Raw genomic sequence first — 22,409 nt, 5'->3', positions numbered from 1 at the left:
TAGCGTCATGCAAGCGCAAGTCGATTCCCTCGCAGGCCGCGTGCTGCGCGGGGCTGAGGCGTAGGTCGACGCACTGACCCAGCCTCGACACGCCCAGGCGCTTTTTGGTCGGACTCTCGGGGATCCCGGGGTCGGGCAAGACAACGCTCGCGCGATGCGTCACCGACGCGGTCAACCGCCAGGCCGGGGCGGAGGTGTGCGTGTGCGTCGGCATGGACGGCTTTCACTACACGCGCGCGCAGCTCGATGCGATGGACGACCCCGCATACGCACACGCGCGCCGCGGCGCCGCATTTACGTTTGACGCGGACGTACGTCGCAATGCTCACCCAGGCATTTGTCGCGTTTGTCGAGCGCTTGCGCGCGTCGGGCCACCCCGGCGCACTCCCGACGCTCCACGCGCCCTCCTTCTCGCACGCGGAAAAAGATCCGGTCGCTGACGGCATCACGATCCTGCCGTCGCACAAAATCGTTCTCGTCGAGGGGCTCTACTGCAACCTGTCTGTCGCGCCGTGGGACCGCGCGGCGGCGTGCTGGGACTTGCGCTGGCTGCTGACCATCGACGAGGCCGAGGCACGCGCGCGCCTGACCCGCCGCCACGTCGAGGCGGGCCTTGCGCCGACGCCGGACGCGGCGCGCCACCGAGGTACGTCGCACGACTTACCCAGCGGATACCAATGACCTGCCCAACGGCGCGTGGATCCTTGCGCATACCATAGAGCCGATTGAGCGGCTGTCTACATGACTACTTAGTAGGGACGAGCAGCGGCCTGGCACGCCTTGAGCTGCTCGAGGTAGTACGAGCAGGCGTTCATGTCGTTGGTCTTCTCCAGGCACTGCAAGAAGTCCTTGCTCTGCGCATCGCAGTTAATGCCGGTGTGCTGCTGCTGCGAGAAGGCGCCGTTGTCGTACGCCTGCGCAGGCGGCGCCTCGGCGGCGGGCGCAGCCTCGTGGTGGCCACCAAAGAGCATGTTGCTGATACCGTGGCCCACAGTCTGTGTTAGCAAAAATACGTACCGAGCCGACAGCCACACCAGCGGCGGTCGAGGCCATCTGGCCAAAGAGGCCGGGGGCCTGCTGCGCTTGCGCCTGGGGCGCGGCGTGCGTCTGCTGCGGCGCAGCGTGCTGGCGAGGAGCCATGGGCGGCGCCGACGAGCGCGGCGCCGACATGGTATGCATGCCGCGCGAGCCCGCCGGGGCGGGGCGCGAGGGGCCAGACGAACGAGAAGAGCGGGGCATAATAGGGGTCGGAGCGAACAGGCGAAGCTCCACGAACGTTGCTCACACGTGGACGCGCGGCCTTTGCCACTTCGGCCGAAGCAAATTTTTGGTGTCGTTGTCCGAGCGTCGACGATGGCGGAGGCGACGCAGGTGCACCGCGCGCATCGCGCGGCGCAGGCCGGCCCCAAGGCTGAGAAGGCCAAGGGACGTGACCGGCACAAGAATGGATTCAATCCAAAAGCGTTCATCGCGGCGCACCCCTTTGCGGCGGACAAGCAGGTGCGCCGCAATGCCGAGCTCGACCAGCAGCGCCTGCATGTGCCGATGGTCGACCGCACGCCCGACAAGGAGCCGCCGCCGGTGATTGTCGCAATTGTCGGCCCGGAGGGCGTCGGCAAATCGACGCTGATGCGCAGCCTGATCCGGCGCTATACAAAGCACACGGTCGCGCACATTGCGGGGCCTGTGACAGTCGTCGCCGGCAAGCAGCGACGCCTGACGTTTATCGAGTGCAACAATGACATCAACTCGATGATTGATATCGGCAAGATTGCCGACCTCGTTCTCCTGATGATTGACGGAAGCTTTGGCTTTGAGATGGAGACGATGGAGTTTTTGAATGTCTTGCAGTCGCACGGCTTTCCCAAGGTGATGGGCGTCCTTACACATCTCGACCTGATCAAAAAGACGCGCACACTGCGTGCGACCAAGAAGCGCCTCAAGCACCGCTTCTGGACCGAGATTTACCAGGGCGCTAAGCTGTTTTACCTCTCGGGTATCATCAACGGCCGGTATCCCGACGTCGAGATCCAGAATTTGTGCCGCTTTATCAGCGTGATGAAGTTCCGCCCGCTGGCATTCCGCAATGCTCATCCCTACTTCCTCGTGGACCGCATGGAAGAGCTTACGCCGCGCGATTTGGTGCAGGCATCGCCCAAGATGGACCGTACCATTACGGTGTATGGCTATTTGCGCGGCACGCATCTGCGGCCGCATCAGGCGGTGCACATTCCGGGCGTTGGTGACCTCAACATTGCCTCGATCGAGGCATTGACCGATCCATGCCCGCTGCCAACGCAAGAGAGCGAAAAGCGCCGCAAGCTGAACGACAAGGCCAAGCTCATCCATGCACCGATGAGCGACGTGGGCGGTGTGATGTTTGACAAGGACGCCGTGTATATCAACGTCCCGGGCCACTTTTCCAAGCGCGACCAAGACAATACCCAGCCGGTGGGCGAAGGCGAGCAGATGATGATGGATCTACAGGACGCCACATCGACGCTCGGCGACCGCGCTGCCCAGGGTGAGCTTCGCCTGTTGGGCGATTCGAATGCACCCTTGTCTGTGGGTCGCCACCGCCGCAAAGCGTTTGACGACGACGATGACGATGAGGATGACGATGAGGACGACGAGGACGATGAAGACGACGGCGATCCAGACGCCGAGCCGACCGAGTTCGTCGACGAGGATGTCCAGGACGAGGAGATTGCGTACGCGGACAGCGACTCGGACCTTGATATGGGCGAGATTGCGCCGTGGAAGCACAACCTTGCGGAGCGCGCTGCCGAGACAGTGCTTGCAAACCAGAGCCGCTCCAAGAACCTGATGAAGCTCATCTACGACTCTGCCGAGACCCCGGAAGAGATTGCCTACGGCACCACCGACGACGCGGATGACGCGGAGGACGGCATGGGTGACGACTTCCTCAAGCTCGTGTCGCGCGACGAGGCGTCGACGAGCGCCAATGTACCCGACGAAGCGCGCCCGCCGCTCGGCAACCTGAGCCAGTGGGAGGACGAGGAGGAGCTCGATCTCTTGCGGCCCTTGTTCATCACCGGCGAGGAACCCGGCACGGCGCCTGCCGAGGACGGCGACGAAGAAACGACCGAGGCCGAAAAAGACGAGCGCAGTCTGGCCGAGAAGAAGGCTGCTCTGAAGCGCAAGTTTGACGAGCAGTACGACGGCGACGAGGACGAGGACGGCGACGAGGACTGGTACACGCAGCAAAAGCGCGAGCTTGCGCGCCAGGCGGAGATGAACGATGCCGAGTTCGCCGCCGAGGACGACGCAACGCGTAAGCAGGTGGCTGGCTTCCGTGCCGGTACCTATGTGCGTGTTGAGCTGCAAAACGTGCCGTACGAGTTTGTCGAGTTTTTCAACCCTCTGTACCCCGTGTTGGTCGGCGGTCTGAACCCCAACGAGACCTCGATGGGCTTCATCCAGGCGCGCATCAAGCGCCACCGCTGGCACAAAAAGATCCTCAAGACCAACGATCCCTTGATCTTTAGTATGGGCTGGCGCCGCTTCCAGAGCATGCCTGTGTATACGCTCGACGACGGCACGCGCAACCGTATGCTCAAGTACACCCCCGAGCACATGCACTGTCTCGCGTCGTTCTACGGCCCGACGGCGCTGCCCAACACCGGCTTCTGTGCGTTTAACTCGCTGTCGCCTGCGACGCCGTCGTTTAGGATCAGTGCGACGGGTGTCGTGCTGAACGTCGATGCCGGAAGCGGCGCGTCGCACAAGATCGTCAAGAAGCTCAAGCTCACCGGTACGCCTGCCAAGGTCTTTAAGAATACCGCCTTTATCAAGGACATGTTCACCTCCAAGCTCGAGGTTGCCAAGTTTGAAGGCGCACAGCTCAAGACCGTATCGGGCCTGCGTGGTCAGGTCAAAAAGGCACTATCCAAGCCCGAGGGCCAGTTCCGTGCGGCGTTCGAGGACAAGATTTTGATGAGCGATATTGTGTTCTTGCGCGCGTGGTACAACATTATTCCCCGCCAGCTGTGCATTCCAGTCACATCGCTCCTGATGGATGCCGCGCACGGCCGCGACTGGCAGGGCATGCGCCTGACCGGCACCGTGCGCCGCGAGGAGAACCTGAAGACGCCGCTGCGGGTCAACTCGACCTACAAAAAGGTCGAACGCCCCGAAGAGCGCAAGTTCAACCCGCTGCGTGTGCCCAAAGCGCTGCAGGCTGCGCTCCCGTACAGCAGCAAGCCACACAACACCAAGGCGCAGCGCAAGCCGACCTACCTGCAGAAGCGTGCGGTGGTTATGGAGAAGGGCGAACGCGATACGGTGGCACTGCTGCAACAGATGCAGGCCGTGCACCGCAACAAGGAGCAGAAGCGCCTCAAGAAGAACCAAGAGAAGTACGCCGAAAAGGAAAAGGAGCGCGCAAAGAAGGCAAAGGTCGACGTCGAGAAGCAGAAGGAACGCATGAAGGAGATCTACAAGGAACAGGGGCAGCGGGCTGCGAAAAAGACCAAGACATAGTTTGTAGATTAATCTATCTCCGAGTCACTTGCCGCGCCGTCCTCGATGGTCTCAACAAACTCTTCGAGGAACGCGGCCGCCTGCGCCTCGGTCGTGAGGGCCGGCACGACAAGCGTGGGCACGGCCTGCATCGGGTCCGAGAGTGCACGGTGCGCAGGCACGGCACGCTCGGGGCGCGTCGCTCGCTCGCTCTCGTGCTTGGCGATTTTTCTGGGTGAGTAGGGCGACGTACGTTTCACTAATTTTGTACATGACCTTGAGGTGCGAGCGCAGCGTCTGCGCAATGTGCACCACAACCGCGGCACGCGCTAGGCCCAGCGAATGTGCCACCGGCGCCGGCGCCTCGTCCTCCTCGTCGGTAAGGGGGCTGGGGCTGCGTTGCGCGAGGCGCCGTCGTGCCTCGCCAAAGACCTGCATGCCGACGTCGGCGTGCAATAGGTGCAGCTCGTGCAGAATATGCATCGGCTCGTCGAGCAGCTTGTACTCCAGCGTCGCAAGGTTCTCGGCAGCGTACACGGCAAGTGCGACGTCGTCTGCAGAGCACGCATCCGCATCGTGCACATCCATTAGGCACACGAGCGCTTTGAGGAAGGCGTTTCGACCACTGCGCTGCTCTCGCACCATGGCGTACCATGTCTGGAGCAACGCGACAGCACCTTCTTCGACGCGGAATCCACGCGGCGCTTCGGGGGCGGCCTGCGCCTGCTGGAACGCAAACGATGCGCGCATCGGCTCACTGTAGCGCGCCGAGAGGAGCGACGCATGCTTCGTCGCGAGGTGGCGGTGCAGCTGCACGGCCCGGCGCCGCAGCGCCACGTCGCTCGTCGTCTCGAGCGCAACCAGGTAGGGAATGCACTGAATGGGGTGCGACAGGCCTTGCAGCACCGACACCTGCAAAATCTCGTTGGCGGTGCGCTGCAGCGGGGGATGCTGCACGTCGAGCGTCGCCTGCAGCACATGCTCAGCATACCGCTGGATCAGCGCCGAGGCGACGCTCGTATCCTCGTGCTGCCGCGCGGTGCCACGCAGCTCGCCAATCATATCACTCGTGTCGATCACCGGGGTATCACACGGCGCAGCAGAGTGCGCCGCCTCGGTATGGAGATAGTCGAGGAGGATCTGCTGGACGAGATGGCGCTCGGCAGGCAATCCGGCGGCCATGATGCCGTCGAATGCGGCCGTGACTTGGGCGTGCAAAAAGTAGGCGGGGTGCGCGCGGCATACGTAGCCCAGTGCAGCAAGTGCTGGCAGCTTGTAGGCGGGGCATGCAAAGAGACGCAGCAAATGCCCGACGACCGCTGCGGCCTCGGGCGTCGTCGCTCCGTGTTCACACAGCAGCGCGGCGATGCACATGACCAAATAGGCATTCCGATCAAGCGGTGTGTCTGGGCCTGTCGCCTCGGCAAGTGCCTCGAGGCGCGCGAGGCACGTCGCATACGTGCGCTCGTACAGCGCCATATTTTGCGTCTGGTGCCGAATCACTGCACAGAAACACGCGACGAGCTCCTGGAGTGCCGCCGAGCCGGGGCGCAGCGTGCACTTGCTCAAGAGCGGCGTGAGGCTGCGCTCGAGAGCGTGTGCAAACGTCTTGGCCGTGCGCGGCATGCGCGGAAGACTCGTGCGGTAAACACGTAGGATTTCTTCCATGACCGCGACTTCGTCGGGCTGCGTTAGTGGGGATACGTACCGATTCCGCGCCTTCGACATAGCTGAGCAGCTGCTTTGCGCGATTCACCGTCAGGACCGCGGGATAGGTCGCGACAAGCACTTGTACCACACGCATACGGTCGAGCATGACACTCGGCGTCGTTTCCTCGGCAAACAGGCTACCCAGGAGGCTGTCAACCAGCTCGCCAAGCCGTGCGTGCAGCGCGTCGTTTGTATCGCCTTTGTGCGCACGTCGGAGGAATTCCTCGAGCGGCGACGGCCGCTCGCGCACACGCGCGCCTACATCCGCCAGCATCTGCGCGACGACGGCCGTTGGCTCGACATAGCTATCGCCCTCGACGCATTCCGGCAACCACAGTTCGGCAAGCGTCTGCACGGCAAGCGCTTGCAGGCCAGGGTCTTCGTCGTGGACGCAGCGCAGAATGCGCACGACCGTGTCGAGTTTGTCGTCATATGCATCGTCATGGGTATACATGCTGCGCAAAAGACGCACGACACGCTTGCGTACGCCGACAGCGGCGTCTTTTACGCGCTCGGCAAGCACAGCACGATAGGTCGTGCGAGCATCGGGTTTGTGCAAAACATACGTGCCCAGGATTGCGATCGCCGTCTCGCGCACACTCGCGCTCGTGTCGGTGACGTGCGCAAGGACGGCGCTGCGGACGCGGCTGTCGTCCAACAGCGCCACATCGACCGCAGAGAGATTGCCGAGGCCACGTAGTGCACGCGTACGTGTCGCAAGCGCCTGTGCACTCGCCCCCTGCACGAGCGGTGCAATCAGCATGGGCAGCGTCACGAAAAAGGCCGACGCAAGCACAAGCTGGGGAACGACCGCCGCGTCGACCCGCCTGCTCGTTTCGGCGAGGGGCGCGCGGCGAAAGGCGGAGGCAAGTACGCCTGCAAACTCGTCCCGTTCGTCCTTTGCACGCAGCGCCTGCATTGCCAAGAGCAGCTCGTAGCGCAGCTGCGCGAGGTGGAATGCGCTGGCTGCCTGGATGCCAGGTTCGCCGGCGTGGCCTTTGCATAGGCGCTGCACGACGCCATACGTCGCGTGTTCAACGTCGAGCAGGGCCGCCTCGTCGCGGTCCGCACAGATCTGTGCGAGCGGAAGGAGCGCTTCGTACAAGCGCCGCCTGCGCCCCTCTATCTCGTCCTGTGCGAGGCGCACACGGGCAGCGACGACGCCAAGGTGGTCCAGCGCGATGGCCTTGGCATCCACGCTGCTCTTGGCATCCTGTACGAACGACACAAAGATTCGGCAGAAGCACGAAAGAAGCAGTGGCGCGGCTGGCCAGTCGGGCAAAAAGAGGAGCGTCAGCAAATCCTCCATGAGACAGTAGACGATCGTCGCGTAGCTCAGGTCCTGTGAGCTCTTGACCATCTTGGCCTGTGCGGCCTTTTGAGAGAGGAACACGGCAATGGTGCTGGCGAGCGCATGCACTGCCGCCTGGTTCGCCTGCGCCGGTGTGTCCTGCGCGCCGTCCGTCTCGGCTGCCTCGCCCTCGACCCAGGCGAGCATGCGCTCGTGGCTGTGTGCCGATTCGATGGATGCGGCCTGCACGAGCTGCAGCAAGAGCGCCGTGATCGAGTATATCGCCTTGCCGTTCGACAGCCGAAACTGGCGGCAGCGTGCGCGCAGGTCCGGCAGGCGCAGGAGCGAGACAAGCACCTCGCTCAGCACCCACGTCCGCTGCTGCGGATAGTGCGCAAAGATGCTGCGCAAGAGGTTAAGGCCCGAGAGGCGCACAGGGCGCAGGACATGTGCTTTGGCGTACACCGACGGGGCCTTGTGGTCCACCTCCTTGTCCTGCACAAAGAATGGCGTCAGTGCGAGGTAGACGCAGGATATAACCAGTGTGTCGGACACGGCGAGCGACGTGTTCAGCACACGCTCCAGCAGAAGCAAGGTCGAGCAAATGAGGTGGAAATGGGTATTCAGCTCGCGCATCTCTGCGCCTTGCAGTAGTGCAGTGGCCGTCGCAGCAAACGTACCAGTCCCTCCCTGAGCCGCCTCGACGATCGGCACGGCAAGTTTCTCTAGCGGCTCCTTGATGGCGGCGACGCACTGTTCCATGAGCTCTTCGGAAAAGAGAAACTTGGGCAGCGCGTCGTAGGCGAGGATCGTCAAGGCACATTGGGCGCCGAGGAGCGCACTGGTAGACACTTCGACGCTCGCGACGAGTGCCTCGTCCGGTGCAAAGTGGCTCGCTGCGTTGCGCATCGTCCGCTCGAGCAGGTCGAGAAGGCGACCCAGCAGTGTCGCATCCAAATCAAGAATGGTCTGCGGAGCGCCGTCGCTGCGGCGCCCTCCGAGCTCCAGCAGGCGGTCGGTATCGCGCGCACAGCGCCGCAGCATCGAATACAGCGTCGGGAGCGTGCGCGCCTGGAGCAGCACGTCGCCGTCGATGCGGTGCACATGCGCGCCGTGCCCTTCGTCTTCTTGCGCGCAGACGTCCTCGAGGAAGCGCTGCAGTGCCGCCACCGGCGTCTGGGGCACGCGACGCCCGGGGGTATGTGCGGGCGATACGTCCGCTGCGAGGATCAGCTGCTCGCCCGAGTAGAGCTGCGCGTCGTCCAGGTCCCACGCATCGAGCTGGCCGTCAAATGCGTCGCTCGTCGCGAGAATCACGTCACTGCGCTCGCCGCCCTCGAGCTTCATCCACTTGGCTGCAACATCACTCGACGGTGCGTCGCTCGTGTGCTTTCCTAATACAAAAGACGCATCGGAGCTCGGCGCGTCGTGCAACGCGTCGCGCGTTCGTTCGGCGAGTGGCGCGGCGCGTAGACGGCTCGGAACGTCGTCGTCGTGCGCCGCAAGTGCGTCAGTATCGAGTGTAGGACTCGATGGGTCCACCGGGATGCGGCCCACCTCCTTCGCCGTGGGAGGGGAAATGGGGAACGCCTCCCCCTCCGTCCCTGTCATGGAAGTGTCCTTCGAGGCTTAATCAGCACCTCCACTCATGCCGCAGAGCGCATCGGCGGAGCGGCAGGGCAGCGCCATGGCGCCGAGCCTGCCGGGGCCGAGTGCGGATCGACTGGACGATGCGCCCGACGCAAGTGCCATTGACCAGAATGGTGAACATGTCATTACGCTGAACGTCGCGCCGTCTGACACGGCCGAAACCGGCGCCCCGGACGAAGGCAGCGACGAGGAGGAGGACGACAACCAAGACACACTCCACCTCTGGGACGAGGACAGCGACGAGGAGGACCAACCGAAGCCGAAGCGCAAGTCGATTCTTCCGTTTGCGCACGACGGGCAGCCGCATCTGCCGAACGTGGCCAACTGGTGGCGGACGCTGCTGATGGGCTCCGCGGCGCCAGGCACGCTGTCGACCGGGCACGTTGCGATGAACTTGCTGTCGTCGGGCCTGCATCCTGGCGTGCTCTTGGCTATGCCGGTGTACTTTACGCGTGCTGGCGTGCTTCCGGGCCTCATTGTACTCATCTTTGTCGCGATGCTGACCGCGTTTGGCGGCGCGCTGTGGATTACCTTGGGCCGCTACGTCGGCGGCAACACGATCGAGTCGATTACAGGGCGTGCTTTTGGTATGAACACGCAGTGGAAGCGCAATTTAGGCCTCGGCCTGAGTAGCGTCACGCTCGTGGTGTACTGCACCGGCGCGGCCGTCATTGGCTACCATGGTACGTCGCCCCCCACTTACCCAGCCATGACCGACCTCTTGCTGCAGGTCTTTTTCCACTACATGAGCCCTGGCAACTTGCTTCACGGCCGCGCGTTTGTCACGCTCTTTGTCGGTGGATTTATGGTAGGTGATCTTTCTCACACAGACCCTTCCGCTGCTGATTTCCACGACGCCCAAGCGCAACATCATCCAGCTCCAGTCGTGGACCGTCGTGATGTGCTACCCCATGATTGCCGCAATCATGTACATGCGTATTCATGACTGGCACCCCGAAATCCACTTTTGGCCCTATCCCCACATCGATCTCGGGCGGCCCGACCACGCCGTGCATCCCGAGGTCGTCCCGATGCCGCACATGAGCGAGTACACGTGGCCCTGGGCAAGCACTGCGATGCTGCCGCTGCTCTTGCTGAGCGCGACGCCGGCACAAATTTTGGCACACGCCCGCAGTCTGCGGCGCAAGGCCGTGTACGACTCGAATGTACGCTCATTCTACCTGGCACAGCTCTGCCAGTCGGTCATGATGATCTCCATCATCTACATTGTCGGCGTCCAGATCGGCATGGTCGGCTCCTCGGAGCTGGACGGCGGTTTGCACGCCAACTTTTTCAGCTCGCTTCCGCTGGACGACGACCTGGTCAATACAGCACGGATTCTCTTTACCGTGCTGCTGGCCGCGCATTTGTGTGTGTGCTTGGCGTCGGCACGCTCCTCGTGGAGCAGGCTGCTGAATTTGCTCAACGTGCACCCGCTGCGGAGCGTCCAGCCACCTACACCCCAGCTTCGTGGCGGCCCGATGCGCCGATCGACGAGTGCGACCTCCGCGTCGCCCAGCCCTCGGTACCTGCCGACGCCGTGGCGGACGTCGGGGCTCGTCCTGCCTTCGCTCGACGAGGAGACCACGCCGGAAGTTCGCGCATGGCGCCGCTTCAAGTTCGTCCGCGGCTCGCTCTCGGCACTCGTCCTGTGGAGCATCACGGCACTCTCGGCGTACTTTTCCGGTGTCGGCGGCGTGTTCCGCCGAAATGAGAAGGAGGGCGAAGAGCTGCGCTTCTTGCGCTCGCTCGAGACGATCGGCATTGTGGGCGCGTTTGTTGGTTTTCTGTTGCCGGCCTTTATCTGGCTTGTACTCTTCCGCATTCGCCGGCCGCGGGCAATCCTCATGCTACAGTCGAACTCGGTGCGTCGGCGCATGAGCCGGTACCTGCTCAGTCCGCTGAGTGCTCTGATTCCTACTTCGCGCTCCCACGAAGAAACAGAGCCGCTGATGAACAACGAAACTACCGAAAACCAAGAGGAGCCAAGCCGCACAGGGGGTGCGGCGTACGGCGCGACGGGCGACTGGGAAGTCGACATGCCGAGCCACGAGAACGAGGAGACATCGTCGACACGCGACGACGCAACGCTCATTCTCTTGGCCCGCAAGGAACGCCAGCTACAGCGCCGCACTAGGGGGCGCCGCCTGTACCAGGAGCTGATTGTCGTTGCGGTCCTGCTGCCCTTTGGCTTATTTTTGGTCGTATCTTCGGCCATTGAACTGGCAGAAGGCGGATATTAATCGCTATGTACGGATAGAATAACGAATAGGAACGTGGAGGTCATTTTGCCCAATTTACCATTTGTACTCCTCGCCAAGGTTCACGCCGCGGCGGTACATGTCCTGGATGCGCTGCACGCGAAACTGATTATGCGAGTGGTAGGTATTCAGCGCCAGGGCCAGTTCAGGTACATTGCGCACATCGTGCGACGAGAAATCCACTGTAATCGTAGTATTAATTAGGTGGCCCCCTGACAGCAAGTCGCCCTGCCACGGCTCGGCAAAATTCAGCTGCGACAGGCCGACGACATCGCCTTGCGCAATGCGTTCCGTATACATGCCTTCAGTGCGCATTTCATTCAGCGGATCACTTTCCTGATGTGCACTCGTGCGGCGACGGAGACGGGGACGCGTCCGATCCAGCGCGCTGTGCAGCCAGTCGGCAGGCGTACGGTCGACTTTTCCAGCGGGGTTCGACGAGGTTAGCGCATGAGTACCGGGCGGCGAGCTCTGTGCCACAGACCGCAGATCAAGCGCACCGACTACCACGATGCGAATGTCCGGCATAGGGTCCGTGGCACTCGACAGAAGCATGCGGGGCTCATGGTAGCTGATCCGGCCAAACTGCTCCAGCACAGGCACGAACGAGTCTCGCCACACTTGATGTGCCGCTCCAGACGGGTCCTGTGAATAGGAAAGGTCGACCATGTCCGTACCACCCTCACCTGAGTCAGACTTTTCCGCTTGTGTCACAACCGATTCTGCATCGCCGGCCAGCGGCGTACAACAGAGCTGATCCCAACAGGCACGCCACTTGACGTCTTGGGGGAGCGTGGGATCAATGGTAGGCGCATTCGGCGAAACAATATCCATACGCTGCAAGGAAATATCCCTCGACCCCTGCCGCGAATTGTAGTGCGAGTCGGGCGTCCGGTCGACGTGACCCACAAGCGTGCTTGCCATGCTAGCCGAGTCCGAGGGCATACGCGCCCAGCGGGGAAGACGGGGCTGCGAAACCGATGCACGGCTTGCGATCCAACCCACCACTTCGGCAAAGTCGCTCACGGGCCACAAGCCCCGCTTGAGGAGGTCGGCTGCCCCAAGAGGGTCTAACTCGTCGGGGTTCGCAGCAATTGCGCCGGCCCGCACAAGTACTTCGTAACGAGTAGAACGCGAGGGGACACCAATCAAAAATGCGGGCGGATGATGGACGTCGGGCTGGTGGTTGTGCCGCTCGGCTACAATGGCCGCGGCCGCTGCTGCATCAATACGGACGGCGTGCGTAAGATCAATGACCATGGCACTGCATCCTTCTTTCTGCACGGCATGAATCGCAAGTTTTACCTTGCTTGCCGTCGTGTAGCCCGCCGTGCCGCTGAGCGAAATGACTCCAATCTGGAGAGGTGTATCGTTACTTTGTACACTCAGCTGGTCATAGACACGCTGCGAGAGCACCTGTGCCCTGACCAGCTCGTTAATCGAGATGAAACAAGTGCGGATTTCGTAGTCCGCCAAATGCTCAAAGCCGAGCGCCGCAAGTGTTGCTGCGAGACCCACACCAACACCTTGCGCAAAGCCAAGGCCTGTGCAGGCAGCCATCGTACCCACAATAACCAAGTACTCTAGCGCAGACTTGGATCCCCATGTCGGAACAAGCGCCTCGGCCATCAGCTCGATGCCGATGAAAAAGACCATAAGGGCTGCGCACAGCACCGGGATATAAGGCAAGACCAAGGTCGAAAAGACCAGGAAGAGAGCGGTCAGAATCAAGACACAGATCGCCTCCGGACGGTCGCCGCCGGCACGCGAGAAAAAGATCGTGTTGGACATGACAATCAGGTTGGGCAAGCTTCCGCACAAACCCGACACGATGTTGGAGATACCATGTCCGATGAACTCGCGCTTAATTGTCGCGGTACGAGGCGCATCGGGAAGCTGGTCACGCAGTGTGGGGTAGTAGATAGGGAGGTTAATCGCACCAATAATCACCAGTATGATAATCTCGACCATAATGCTCTTGATGGCATCCCAGCGTACGATCTTAAAGTTGAAGAGAAACCAGAAGTCGTAGAATTTCATACGCGAGGCCACTGTGGCATCCGGAGGTACGTGCGTAAAAACCCAATGGTGGTCTTCCAACTCAATCATACTCTTTCCGCTCGAGGACGCACCCACCCAGAACAGGATGCCGACCAGCAGCGGGAACATGGGAATGAAGAAGGAGCTAGAGCACATTCGCCGGACCTCCCAGTCCAACCGGCGCACGAAGGCTGTCTTCCAATGGGGGCGCGTCGTACCGCTCCGCTTTTTTACGCGGACGCCAGAGCTAAGCACAAAGGCGAGGATCAATGCGGCGACCGTCACAGGCACCGCTGCCGTCGTAAAGAGCGTCCGGAAATACTCCAGCGTCCACTCAAACGAGGAGCGCTGCGTGACCTCAAATCCAGAAAGAAAAAGTGATAGCCCGATAGCACCGAGCGCACCGACTAGCACAGTGTCAGGGAAGTAGGCGATCCAACGGTCGACCTCAAAGAAGCCAAGGGCCAGGAGCAGTGTGCCAAGGATGAGCGAAGAAAGAACGTAGGAAGTCACCACGGTCGCAAGCAGTGCTTCACGATCATCCTTGATGAGAGACGACAACTTGGAGGCCATGGTCTGCATAAACGGCAGCACCTCGATTAGCATTGCGCCTTGCGCCTGCGAGAAGTTGGAGCCACCCAGAACGAATACAGTCTGGCAAATGACTGTCGACGTCGTAAAAATAGCAATACTCTGGGCCTGTAGTCCTTGGAATGCCACTCCATCAGTGGGAAAGACTAGCAGACCGGTCGAGGCAGCATCCAAAATATTGATAAGCACGCCAAGAACAATCGCAGGGTACGCCAGCGACGAGCCAGATCGCGACGATTGGCGTGGATCAAAGGTACGAGAAAGTGCACGCAGCTTACGCGTACGCGCAAGCCACCATTCACTGCTGGGCCTCGCGGTTGCCTGCGGTGGGGCGTGCTCAGGCAACGACGCCATATCTTGGCGTGGAGGTCTCCAGAATGGTCCCTTGGCGTTTTACCCAGAAACTATTGTGGAGGTGACTAATGCGGGCCGAAAGTGCTCGTCTCGGTACACTTTGAATTGTCCGCTTGGCTAGGAAAGATTACCACAAGAATTAACGCGAGATATACAATATATTTGCAATATCCCCTCCCATCCCTATCCAAAATTAAAGTACACCATCTTCCCTCAACCCTTCTTGAGGCGCCCAAAAATAATCCGATACCATCCAAAATGATCCTGTTACCATACATATTGTTCACCTTGATTTACGCCATGTCCATAGATGTCTTGAATCCGCTGAATACGGAACTGATTGTGGGCATAATACGTATTGAGTGCGTATGCAAGTTCTGGAACGTGCCGCACGTCGTGTGCCGAAAAGTCAATCGTAATTGTCGTGTGAGTCAGGTTTCCCACGGTCAACAAGTCGCCGCGCACCGAATCGGTGAAGTTGAACATAGAGAGTCCGACGACGTCGCCCTGGGAAAACCGCTCAATGCGCGAGGTGGGCACAGACCTCTCGCTGGCTCCATTTTCGTGCTCTGCAGGTGAAGGCTCTGCACGCCGACGCAGACGGGAGTGTGACGATCTGTCCAAAGCCGAATGAAGCCAGTCGGCCGGTGTACGGTCGACCTTGCGAGCAGGGTTTGACGACGTCACACCATGCACATAGGTGACCGGTGCTTCCATCCGCATCTCCAACGTCCCAACAACTAGAATGCGTACGTCGGGCATCGGATCACTTGCGCTCGAGAGTAGCATGCGGGGTTCGTGAAATGTGATGCGGCCATACTTTTGGAGGACCGGCACGAACGATTCGAGCCAGACCTGCTGGTCCTTTGCCTGTGCATCCAGCGTGTAGGACAGGTCGCCGACGTCGGCGCCCCCCTGCACCCTATCCGATTCGGCGGAAATCGAAAAGTCGTCCGCAGCAGTGCTGGGCACTGCACAACACAGCTGATCCCAGCAAGCGCGCCACTTGGCCTCGGGCGGCAGCGTTGGGTCAATGGTCGGCGTCGCGGCCGAAGCCATATCAAGCCGATGCAGAGCGATATCAACAGAGCGCGTACTGTTGCGCACGATCTCGGCATCCCCAGCGTACTCGTCAGTGTACACCGGGCCTTCAATATGTGTTCCTGGAGCGGAAAGTGCCCAGGTAGGTAGACGAGGCTGCGACACAGACGCTTGGCTCAGCAGCCAACCAAGCACATCGGCAAAGTCGGATACCGGCCATGCTCCGTAGGTCATGGCATCCGCGGTGGCAAAGGCATCGAGTTCGTTTGGGCGTGCTGGCGTAACGCCCGCGCGAGTGAGAATATCGTACCTAGGCGAGAAGCGTGGTACCCCAATCAAGAACGCCGGGGGATGCGGCACGTCTTGCTGCTTGTTGCTGCGCTCCGAAGCAATCGCAGCCGCCGCGGCCAAGTCGATGCGGACAGTGTGTGTTAGATCAATCACCATTGCACTGCATCCGTGCATCTGCATAGCGTGGATTGCGAGTCGAAGTTTGCTTGCCGACGTGTACCCAGCCGTGCCACTGAGGGAAATGACGCCAATCTGCAAATGGCCTTGTGTGCTCTGTGTACAGAGCTTATCATACACGCGCTGCGACAGTACCTGCTCCTTGGCCATTTGTGCGACGGACAGGAAGCATGTGCGGATTTCGTAGTCGGCCAAGTGCTCAAAGCCGAGGGCCGCCAAGGTAGCGGCAATACCGACGCCGACGCCTTGCGCGAATCCCAGTGCGGTACACGTAGCCATTGTCCCCATAATCACAAGGTATTCCAAAGCCGACTTGGAGCGCCAAGTCGTGACGAGGGCCTCGGCCATGAGCTCGATGCCAAAGAAGAACACCACGAGCGCCGCGCAGAGTACCGGGATGTACGGCTGGACGAGTTTTGACAGGATAAAAAAGAAAAATGTAATGATCAAGACCACGACCGCTTCCGGGCGGTCGCCGCCGGCGCGTGCAAAAAAGAGCGTGTTGGACATGGCGATAATGTTCGGCAGGCATCCACAGCATCCCGACAAGAGGTTCGAGACGCCGTGCCCCAGAAACTCGCGTTTGATCGAGGCCGTACGCGGCACATTGGGCAGCTGGTCACGCAGGGTAGGATAGTAGATCGGCAGGTTCAATGCGCCAATGACCACCAGCACCACAATCTCGACTAGCACGCTCTGAATGGCGCGCCAGCGCACAATCTTGAAATTAAACATGCGCCAAAAATCGTAAAAATGCATGCGCGATGCCAGAGTCGTGCCTGCAGGAATATGTGTAAAGGTCCAGTGGTTCTCCTCGAGCGTTTCCATCGACGTGCCTGTCGCCAAGGCGCCAGCCCAGAAAGCGAGTCCCGAGACGAGGGGCACCATTGGCACCAGGAACGAACTCGCACACATCTTGCGCACCTCCCACTCGATGCGGCGCACCCACGACGACTTCCATAGCGGGCGTGTCGTGCCACTCCGGGGCTTAATGCGCACGAGACAGCAGAGCAAAATGCCAAGCACCAGCGATGCCACTGTTACTGGCATCGTTTCCGTGACAAAGAGCTTGTGAAAGTAGGACAGGCTCCACTCGAATGTCTGGCGCTGCGTCACTTGGAAGCCCGAGATAAAGAGCGATAAGCCAATGGCGCCCAGCGCGCCGATCAGCACCGTATTCGGGAAGTAGGCGATCCAGCGGTCGAGCTCGAAAAAGCCGAGAGCGAGCAGCAGTACTCCGAGCACGAGCGACGAGAGAACGTACGATGTGACCACAGTCGCCAAAAGCGCCGTGCGGTCGTCGGGAATTTCCCCCGCAAGCTTATTCGCCATGGTCTCCATAAACGGCAGGACCTCGATGAGCATGAATCCCTGTGCCTGCGAGAAGTTTGTTCCTCCCATAATAAGCACGATCTGCGAAAAGAGCGTCGACGCAGTGAACATGGCGATACCCTCGGCCTGCAGACCCTCAAACACACCGCCTGCGGGGAAGACCAAAAGACCGATCGAGGCCGCCTCGAGAATATTGATCATCACCGCAAGCACGATCGCAGGATAGGATAGCGACTTGGGCCGCCATTTCGGCTGCATCGCGCTGAGCTTGCGCACTTGTGCCAGCCCCCATGATCCGCTCGACGGTGCCGTTGGTCCGTGTTCCGGCAGCGATGTCATGCGGAGGTGGAGGTACTGCCTTTGTCAGCCTCCGAGCGCCACCGATCTCGTACGCGATGCGGCAGGAAGTCCGGCTGGTGTTGGCGGGCGATGCCGGCGTCGGCAAGTCGACATTGATTACGTCGCTGATCAAAGAGAGCTTTGTGGAAGACGTGCAAGAGCTTGTGCCTGAGCTCACGCTCCCCGCTGACGTTTCGCCCGAAGGCGTTTCGACCAAAATTGTGGATACGTGTGGTACGTGACCCCTTCTCACGCAGCTGGACCGGAGCACCAAGAGAAGCTCGAAACGGAACTGCGTCGTGCCAATGTGATTGTACTGGTGTACTCTGTGATTGATACCGAGTCATTTGAGCGCATTCCGTCGTACTGGCTGCCTTATGTGCGCTCGCTCGGCATCAATGTCCCCGTGATTCTCGTGGGCACCAAGGTGGACATGCGGCAGAGCGACCTTGCTGATGAGCTACTGGAGGAAGAGATTGCGCCGGTAATGGCCGATTTTAAAGAGGTCGAGACGTGCATCGAGTGCAGTGCGCGCCTTGCGCTGAATGTGAGCGAAGTGTTCTTTTATGCCCAAAAAGCCGTGCTGTACCCCACGGCGCCGCTGTACGACTCACGCACACACACACTCAAGCCTGCGTGTGTCGAGGCGCTGCGCAATATCTTTTCGCTGTGCGACTCGGACAAGGACGGTGTGCTGAGCGACGAGGAGCTGAATGCTTTCCAGCTGCTGTGCTTCAACGCGCCACTGCAGCTGCAGGAGCTCGAAGGGATCAAGCACCTCGTGATGGACGGTGCAGAGGCAATGAGCGACCCTACGCTGCAGCACAATGCCCTGACCCTCGCCGGATTCCTCTACTTGCATACCCTCTTTATCCAGCGAGGCCGTCTAGAAACCACATGGACGGTCCTGTGGACGTTTGGCTACGGCATGGACCTCGCATTGTCGCACACCTACGTTTACCCACCGTTTGACGTGCCAGCGGGCATGTCGGTTGAGCTGTCGCCGAACGGCTACCAGTTCCTCACCGAGGTGTTCAAGGCGCACGACAAGGACCACGACGGCGCGCTCAACGAGCAGGAGCTTGCGACGCTCTTTGCCACTGCGCCGGGCGGCCGCCATCCGTGGGGCGCGCTCGGCTTCCCTGGAAGCACCGTTACCGACGAAGCAGGCGCCATTACGCTCCAAGGCTGGCTGGCGCAGTGGAGCATGATGACCCTACTCGAGCACCGCACGACGCTCGCGTACCTCGCATACCTCGGCTACCCCCTCTTCGCGCATCCCCTCACGACGAACGGCAGCGCGTCGCCGCACCTCCAGGGCACCAACACGCCGATGTACCACAGCGCCTCGCCGACGTCCTACGCGTGGCTCGACGGGACGGCCGCGTCCGCACGGCAGCCCGGCTACGACGAACAGCCCGCTGCGACGACCTCGGCGCTGAAGCTCGTGCGTGCGCGCCGCCCTGGCGACCGCAAGCGCAACGGCTCGGAGCAGCCGAGCGTCTTTTTGGCGCTGGTGCTCGGCGCGCCCGGCAGCGGCAAGACGGCGCTGCTGCGCAACTTGGTCGGCAAGCCTTTCCAGACCAAGTACCAGCCGACGCACCGCCTGCGCCGCGCGGTGTGCGCCGTGGAGCAAGGCGGCGCCGAGCGCTACCTCGTTCTGCAAGAGTACGGCTCGCGCAACGAGGCCGAGGCGCTGCGCTCCGCGTCGAAGCTCGCTTCGGTCAATGCGATCGTATTTGTGTACGACTCGAGCGACACCAACTCCTTCTCCTACATTTCCAACCTGCGCCAGCAGTTTGCCGCGCTTTCTGCGCTTCCGTCTTTGTTTGTCGCGACCAAGTGCGATCTGGATTTGGCGCAGCAGCGCCACGAAGTGCAGCCCGACGTGTACTGCCGCAAGCTCGGCTTGAGCATTCCGCACCTCGGCGCCGGCCCCCTGAATGTCAGCGCGCGCCACGGGCAGATCGCGGGGCTCTACAGCCTGATTCTGAGCATCGCCGCGGATCCCCGCGGCGCCGTGCCGGTGCACAGCCGCTCGCTGTCCTACGCGCGCATGCCGTGGAAGGCCGGCGCGTACGCGTTCCTCGCGCTGTTTGGCGCGACGGGCGCCGCATGGACCGTCTGGCGGTTGCTGCAGCGCAGCGGGTGGCCGGTGCGTGTGCCGTGGCTGGGCCGTGTGGATCTCTAGTGCAGGTACTGTACAAACTACATAGCTACCACCCCTTGTGGTGGAATGACTGCTCGTCATCTCGATGCACCTCGGTGCGTGTCGTCGGGCCGATATTGGAAACGCTCCGGCGGGGCGCGACAGGCGTGCTGGCCCCGCTCCCGTCCGGCGCGCCGAGGCCGAGGAGGCGCGCGCGCGACTGGCGCTCCCAGAGCAGATTTTGGCGCAGACTCTCGGAGAGTTCGTCGCGCAACATGTTTTGGCGTGTGGTGCGGGGCGACTGCAGCGGCGCGGGTGCGGGAATCGGGAGGTGCGTCATGGAACGCACCTGCCTCGGGGAGAGCACGTCGTCGTCGTCGTTCTGCGGCACACGCTGCAGGTTAAAGTAGTCTTGCGGTTCGCCCTGGCTCTCGACCTCGAGCGAGGGGCCCTCGGTGGGCGAAGGGGAGTTCTGGCTGGAGGTGCGCGACGCGGGGCGGTCCTTAAGCAGCGCCCGCGAGCTGTACGAGCGCACGAGCGACGCAAGCTTGTGCTCGCTCCCGCCCTCTTTGTTCGCGTCGGCGCGCCGCTGGGAGAGCTGCGACAAGCGCACAAGCGCGGTGCTGCTCCTAGTGCGCTCGGGCCCGACATCGTCATGGCCCTCGTCGCTCTGCGAGTTGCCCGAGAGGAGCGAGGCGGTGCTCGAGGTGCGCTGCACGTCCGGCCGGCCTGTAGTCGAGCGCATTGACGTGAGGTTCAGCATCGGCAGCGCGATCGCGCTCTTGCTGCGGCTCATGTTGGGCGTGCTCGTCGTGCTGTTGCGCCGCGCCTCAGAGACGTCCGCGGCGGTGGAAGGCGTCGAGGTATTCCGCGACTCGGTGCCGGGCGCCGGGCGCGGCGGCATCGCCGCAAAGCTCAGCGTCTTGCCCGACATGGGGTTGCGGCGCTGCGGGCCGACACGCCCCGGCGGCGCACCGGCGTGCCGCGCCTCGGGTGCGTGAAAGATGGACGAAAGCAGGCCGCGCGCGGGTGGCTCTTGCTCGGGCGCCTGCTGTGCCTCTTTCGGACGGCGCGCCGCCGAGAGGTCTGCAAGACTCATGGAACGGATCGGGCGCTTCTTGAACATGTCCACACGCTCGCGCTCCTCTTGCTCTTTCCGCTGGCGGCGTGCAGCGGCGCGCTCGGCGGCACGCTGCCGCTTCTCCTCCTCCTCGTCGACCTCGCTCCACTCGTCTTCTTCGCGCTGGGGCTTGGCCTCCTCCTCGTCCGATTGGTCCTCGTCCGAGCCGGTGGTAAAGACGATGGGCGCGCGCTTCTTTTTCGGCTTGGCCTTGGCCTTGGGCTCGTCGTCGGCGTTGGTCATGGCGAGCATCTGCATGACCTGTGCCCGCGAGGCGCCGTGCCCTTTGCCGCGTTGCGCAAGGCGCTCTTGGCTACGCAGCGCGCGGCCACTGTTGCCACGGCGTAGGCGCGAGCCCAGCTGTGTAGTGGTGGCGCTGCGGTGCTGCATCTGCAGCGGCGGCTCGCCACGCTCTTCAATCGCCGGGAGTGCACTCGGGACAGCAGGCGACTGCGGCGCACGCGGCGTGTCCGAATCGCTCGGCGCGTCGCTTGGCGCATGTGGCGTTTCCGCCGCCTTGTCCTGCTCTTCGGGCGACGCGGTGACCGCCGAGGGCTGCGGGCTTGTGCCGTCTCTTGACACCTCGACGCCGTGCTGCGAATGCGTCGAGTTGGCGCGGGAGCGCTGCTCGTGGGCGCGCGGCGTCACCGTCCCTGTCGTTGAGAGCGAGGCGGGCGCGCCGTGCATCGGCGTGCCCGCGTCTTCGGTATGCGTTTCGGCGCTGACGCCATGGAGCAGCGCCGCGCGGACGGCCGCATGAGTGTCGTGCTCCGGCGACTGGGACTGTGTCCGGTACTCGCGTTTGGCGCGCGCGAGCTCCATCAAGTGCTCGTCCCACGACGGCTCCTTTTGCGGGCTCGGGATCAGTGCGGCAAACGCGTTATGGGAGCGGGGCCGTTCGAGCTCCATGGTCGAGCTGCTGGACATGGGCCGGTCACTCTCGCCGTCCTCACTGCAAGTAGACTCGTCCGTGGAGAGTTCCGGCTCGGAGAGGGGCGGTGCAGCGTGGGGGATGGTGTACTTGGCCGTGGCGAGGTGCGCGGCCTGTGCGGCCTGTTCCAGGTCGGGCTTGCTGGACGAGTGCGACTGCCGGAACCATAGGCGCCACGAGAGGTTCTCGTATCTCCGCCCGTCCTCGAGCGACTCTTTGCACTTGGTAAAGACTGCGTTAGGAGCGCGACGTACCATTCCATAGCCGGGCGACTTGCGCCACGTCGTCGGTGTTTAGGCTCGTCAGCGACGAGCGCGAGACCGCGAGAATTGGATCAGCGACGTGTTCCATTCTCTGATGCGATCTATTCCATAGCGCAGCGCGCGTTGATGTACAGAGCGGCGAGGTGTCGCCTTCAACAGTCGTGTAGAACTGGACAACGCCCTTGAATTTCCTCCCACGCCCAAAAACTCGGCAGCGGTGCGGAGAAACCGGCCGAGACCAGGCTCGCATGCCGATTGGTCTTGGGCAGCCAATGCCCGACTGGAACACACAATCGGGCCGACCACGTGGGGTACGCGACCGCGCCCGAAAATTGAGTGACCTCCCCCACACTGCGAAGGGCAAAGGTCGCTTTGCGATTGGCTGGC

At 61.9% G+C, this 22,409-nt stretch overlaps 8 protein-coding genes across 8 annotated transcripts; 4 read left to right on the top strand and 4 right to left on the bottom strand.

The window, feature by feature from the left end:
* Positions 1-7: 7 nt before the first annotated feature.
* On the top strand, positions 8-745 carry MJAP1_001494 (uncharacterized protein; the record flags this gene model as incomplete). The annotated part of the gene is made up of 4 exons (XM_060265452.1): positions 8-60; positions 83-311; positions 334-646; positions 669-745. 4 exons carry the CDS (start codon positions 8-10, stop codon positions 743-745), a joined length of 672 nt encoding a protein of 223 aa, XP_060121435.1.
* Positions 746-749: 4 nt separating this feature from the next.
* On the bottom strand, positions 750-1,170 carry MJAP1_001493 (uncharacterized protein; the record flags this gene model as incomplete). Its single annotated transcript, XM_060265451.1, has 2 exons — positions 750-995; positions 1,018-1,170. The coding sequence occupies 2 exons, from the start codon at positions 1,168-1,170 to the stop codon at positions 750-752; spliced, it is 399 nt and encodes a 132-aa protein (XP_060121434.1).
* Positions 1,171-1,353: 183 nt separating this feature from the next.
* On the top strand, positions 1,354-4,503 carry BMS1 (Glycoside hydrolase 2 (Mannanase, beta-galactosidase); the record flags this gene model as incomplete). The annotated part of the gene is made up of 1 exon (XM_060265450.1): positions 1,354-4,503. One exon carries the CDS (start codon positions 1,354-1,356, stop codon positions 4,501-4,503), a length of 3,150 nt encoding a protein of 1,049 aa, XP_060121433.1.
* An 8-nt stretch (positions 4,504-4,511) lies between these two features.
* Positions 4,512-9,094, bottom strand: SCC2 (Sister chromatid cohesion protein 2; the record flags this gene model as incomplete). The annotated part of the gene is made up of 3 exons (XM_060265449.1): positions 4,512-4,713; positions 4,736-6,168; positions 6,191-9,094. 3 exons carry the CDS (start codon positions 9,092-9,094, stop codon positions 4,512-4,514), a joined length of 4,539 nt encoding a protein of 1,512 aa, XP_060121432.1.
* Positions 9,095-9,131: 37 nt separating this feature from the next.
* MJAP1_001490 (uncharacterized protein) lies at positions 9,132-11,376 on the top strand (the record flags this gene model as incomplete). Its single annotated transcript, XM_060265448.1, has 3 exons — positions 9,132-9,816; positions 9,841-9,941; positions 9,964-11,376. 3 exons carry the CDS (start codon positions 9,132-9,134, stop codon positions 11,374-11,376), a joined length of 2,199 nt encoding a protein of 732 aa, XP_060121431.1.
* A 54-nt stretch (positions 11,377-11,430) lies between these two features.
* Positions 11,431-17,478, bottom strand: MJAP1_001489 (uncharacterized protein; the record flags this gene model as incomplete). Its single annotated transcript, XM_060265447.1, has 2 exons — positions 11,431-14,298; positions 15,133-17,478. 2 exons carry the CDS (start codon positions 17,476-17,478, stop codon positions 11,431-11,433), a joined length of 5,214 nt encoding a protein of 1,737 aa, XP_060121430.1.
* Positions 17,479-17,615: 137 nt separating this feature from the next.
* On the top strand, positions 17,616-19,750 carry GEM1 (ERMES complex Ca(2+)-binding regulatory GTPase gem1; the record flags this gene model as incomplete). Its single annotated transcript, XM_060265446.1, has 2 exons — positions 17,616-17,793; positions 17,817-19,750. The coding sequence occupies 2 exons, from the start codon at positions 17,616-17,618 to the stop codon at positions 19,748-19,750; spliced, it is 2,112 nt and encodes a 703-aa protein (XP_060121429.1).
* Positions 19,751-19,775: 25 nt separating this feature from the next.
* Positions 19,776-22,110, bottom strand: MJAP1_001487 (uncharacterized protein; the record flags this gene model as incomplete). Its single annotated transcript, XM_060265445.1, has 2 exons — positions 19,776-21,991; positions 22,014-22,110. 2 exons carry the CDS (start codon positions 22,108-22,110, stop codon positions 19,776-19,778), a joined length of 2,313 nt encoding a protein of 770 aa, XP_060121428.1.
* Positions 22,111-22,409: the final 299 nt, after the last annotated feature.

The sequence above is a fragment of the Malassezia japonica genome, chromosome 2 (assembly GCF_029542785.1).
Source record: "Malassezia japonica chromosome 2, complete sequence".
In the NCBI taxonomy this organism is placed as follows: Eukaryota; Fungi; Basidiomycota; class Malasseziomycetes; order Malasseziales; family Malasseziaceae; genus Malassezia; species Malassezia japonica.
This window is presented reverse-complemented; position numbering and strand designations above follow the sequence as displayed.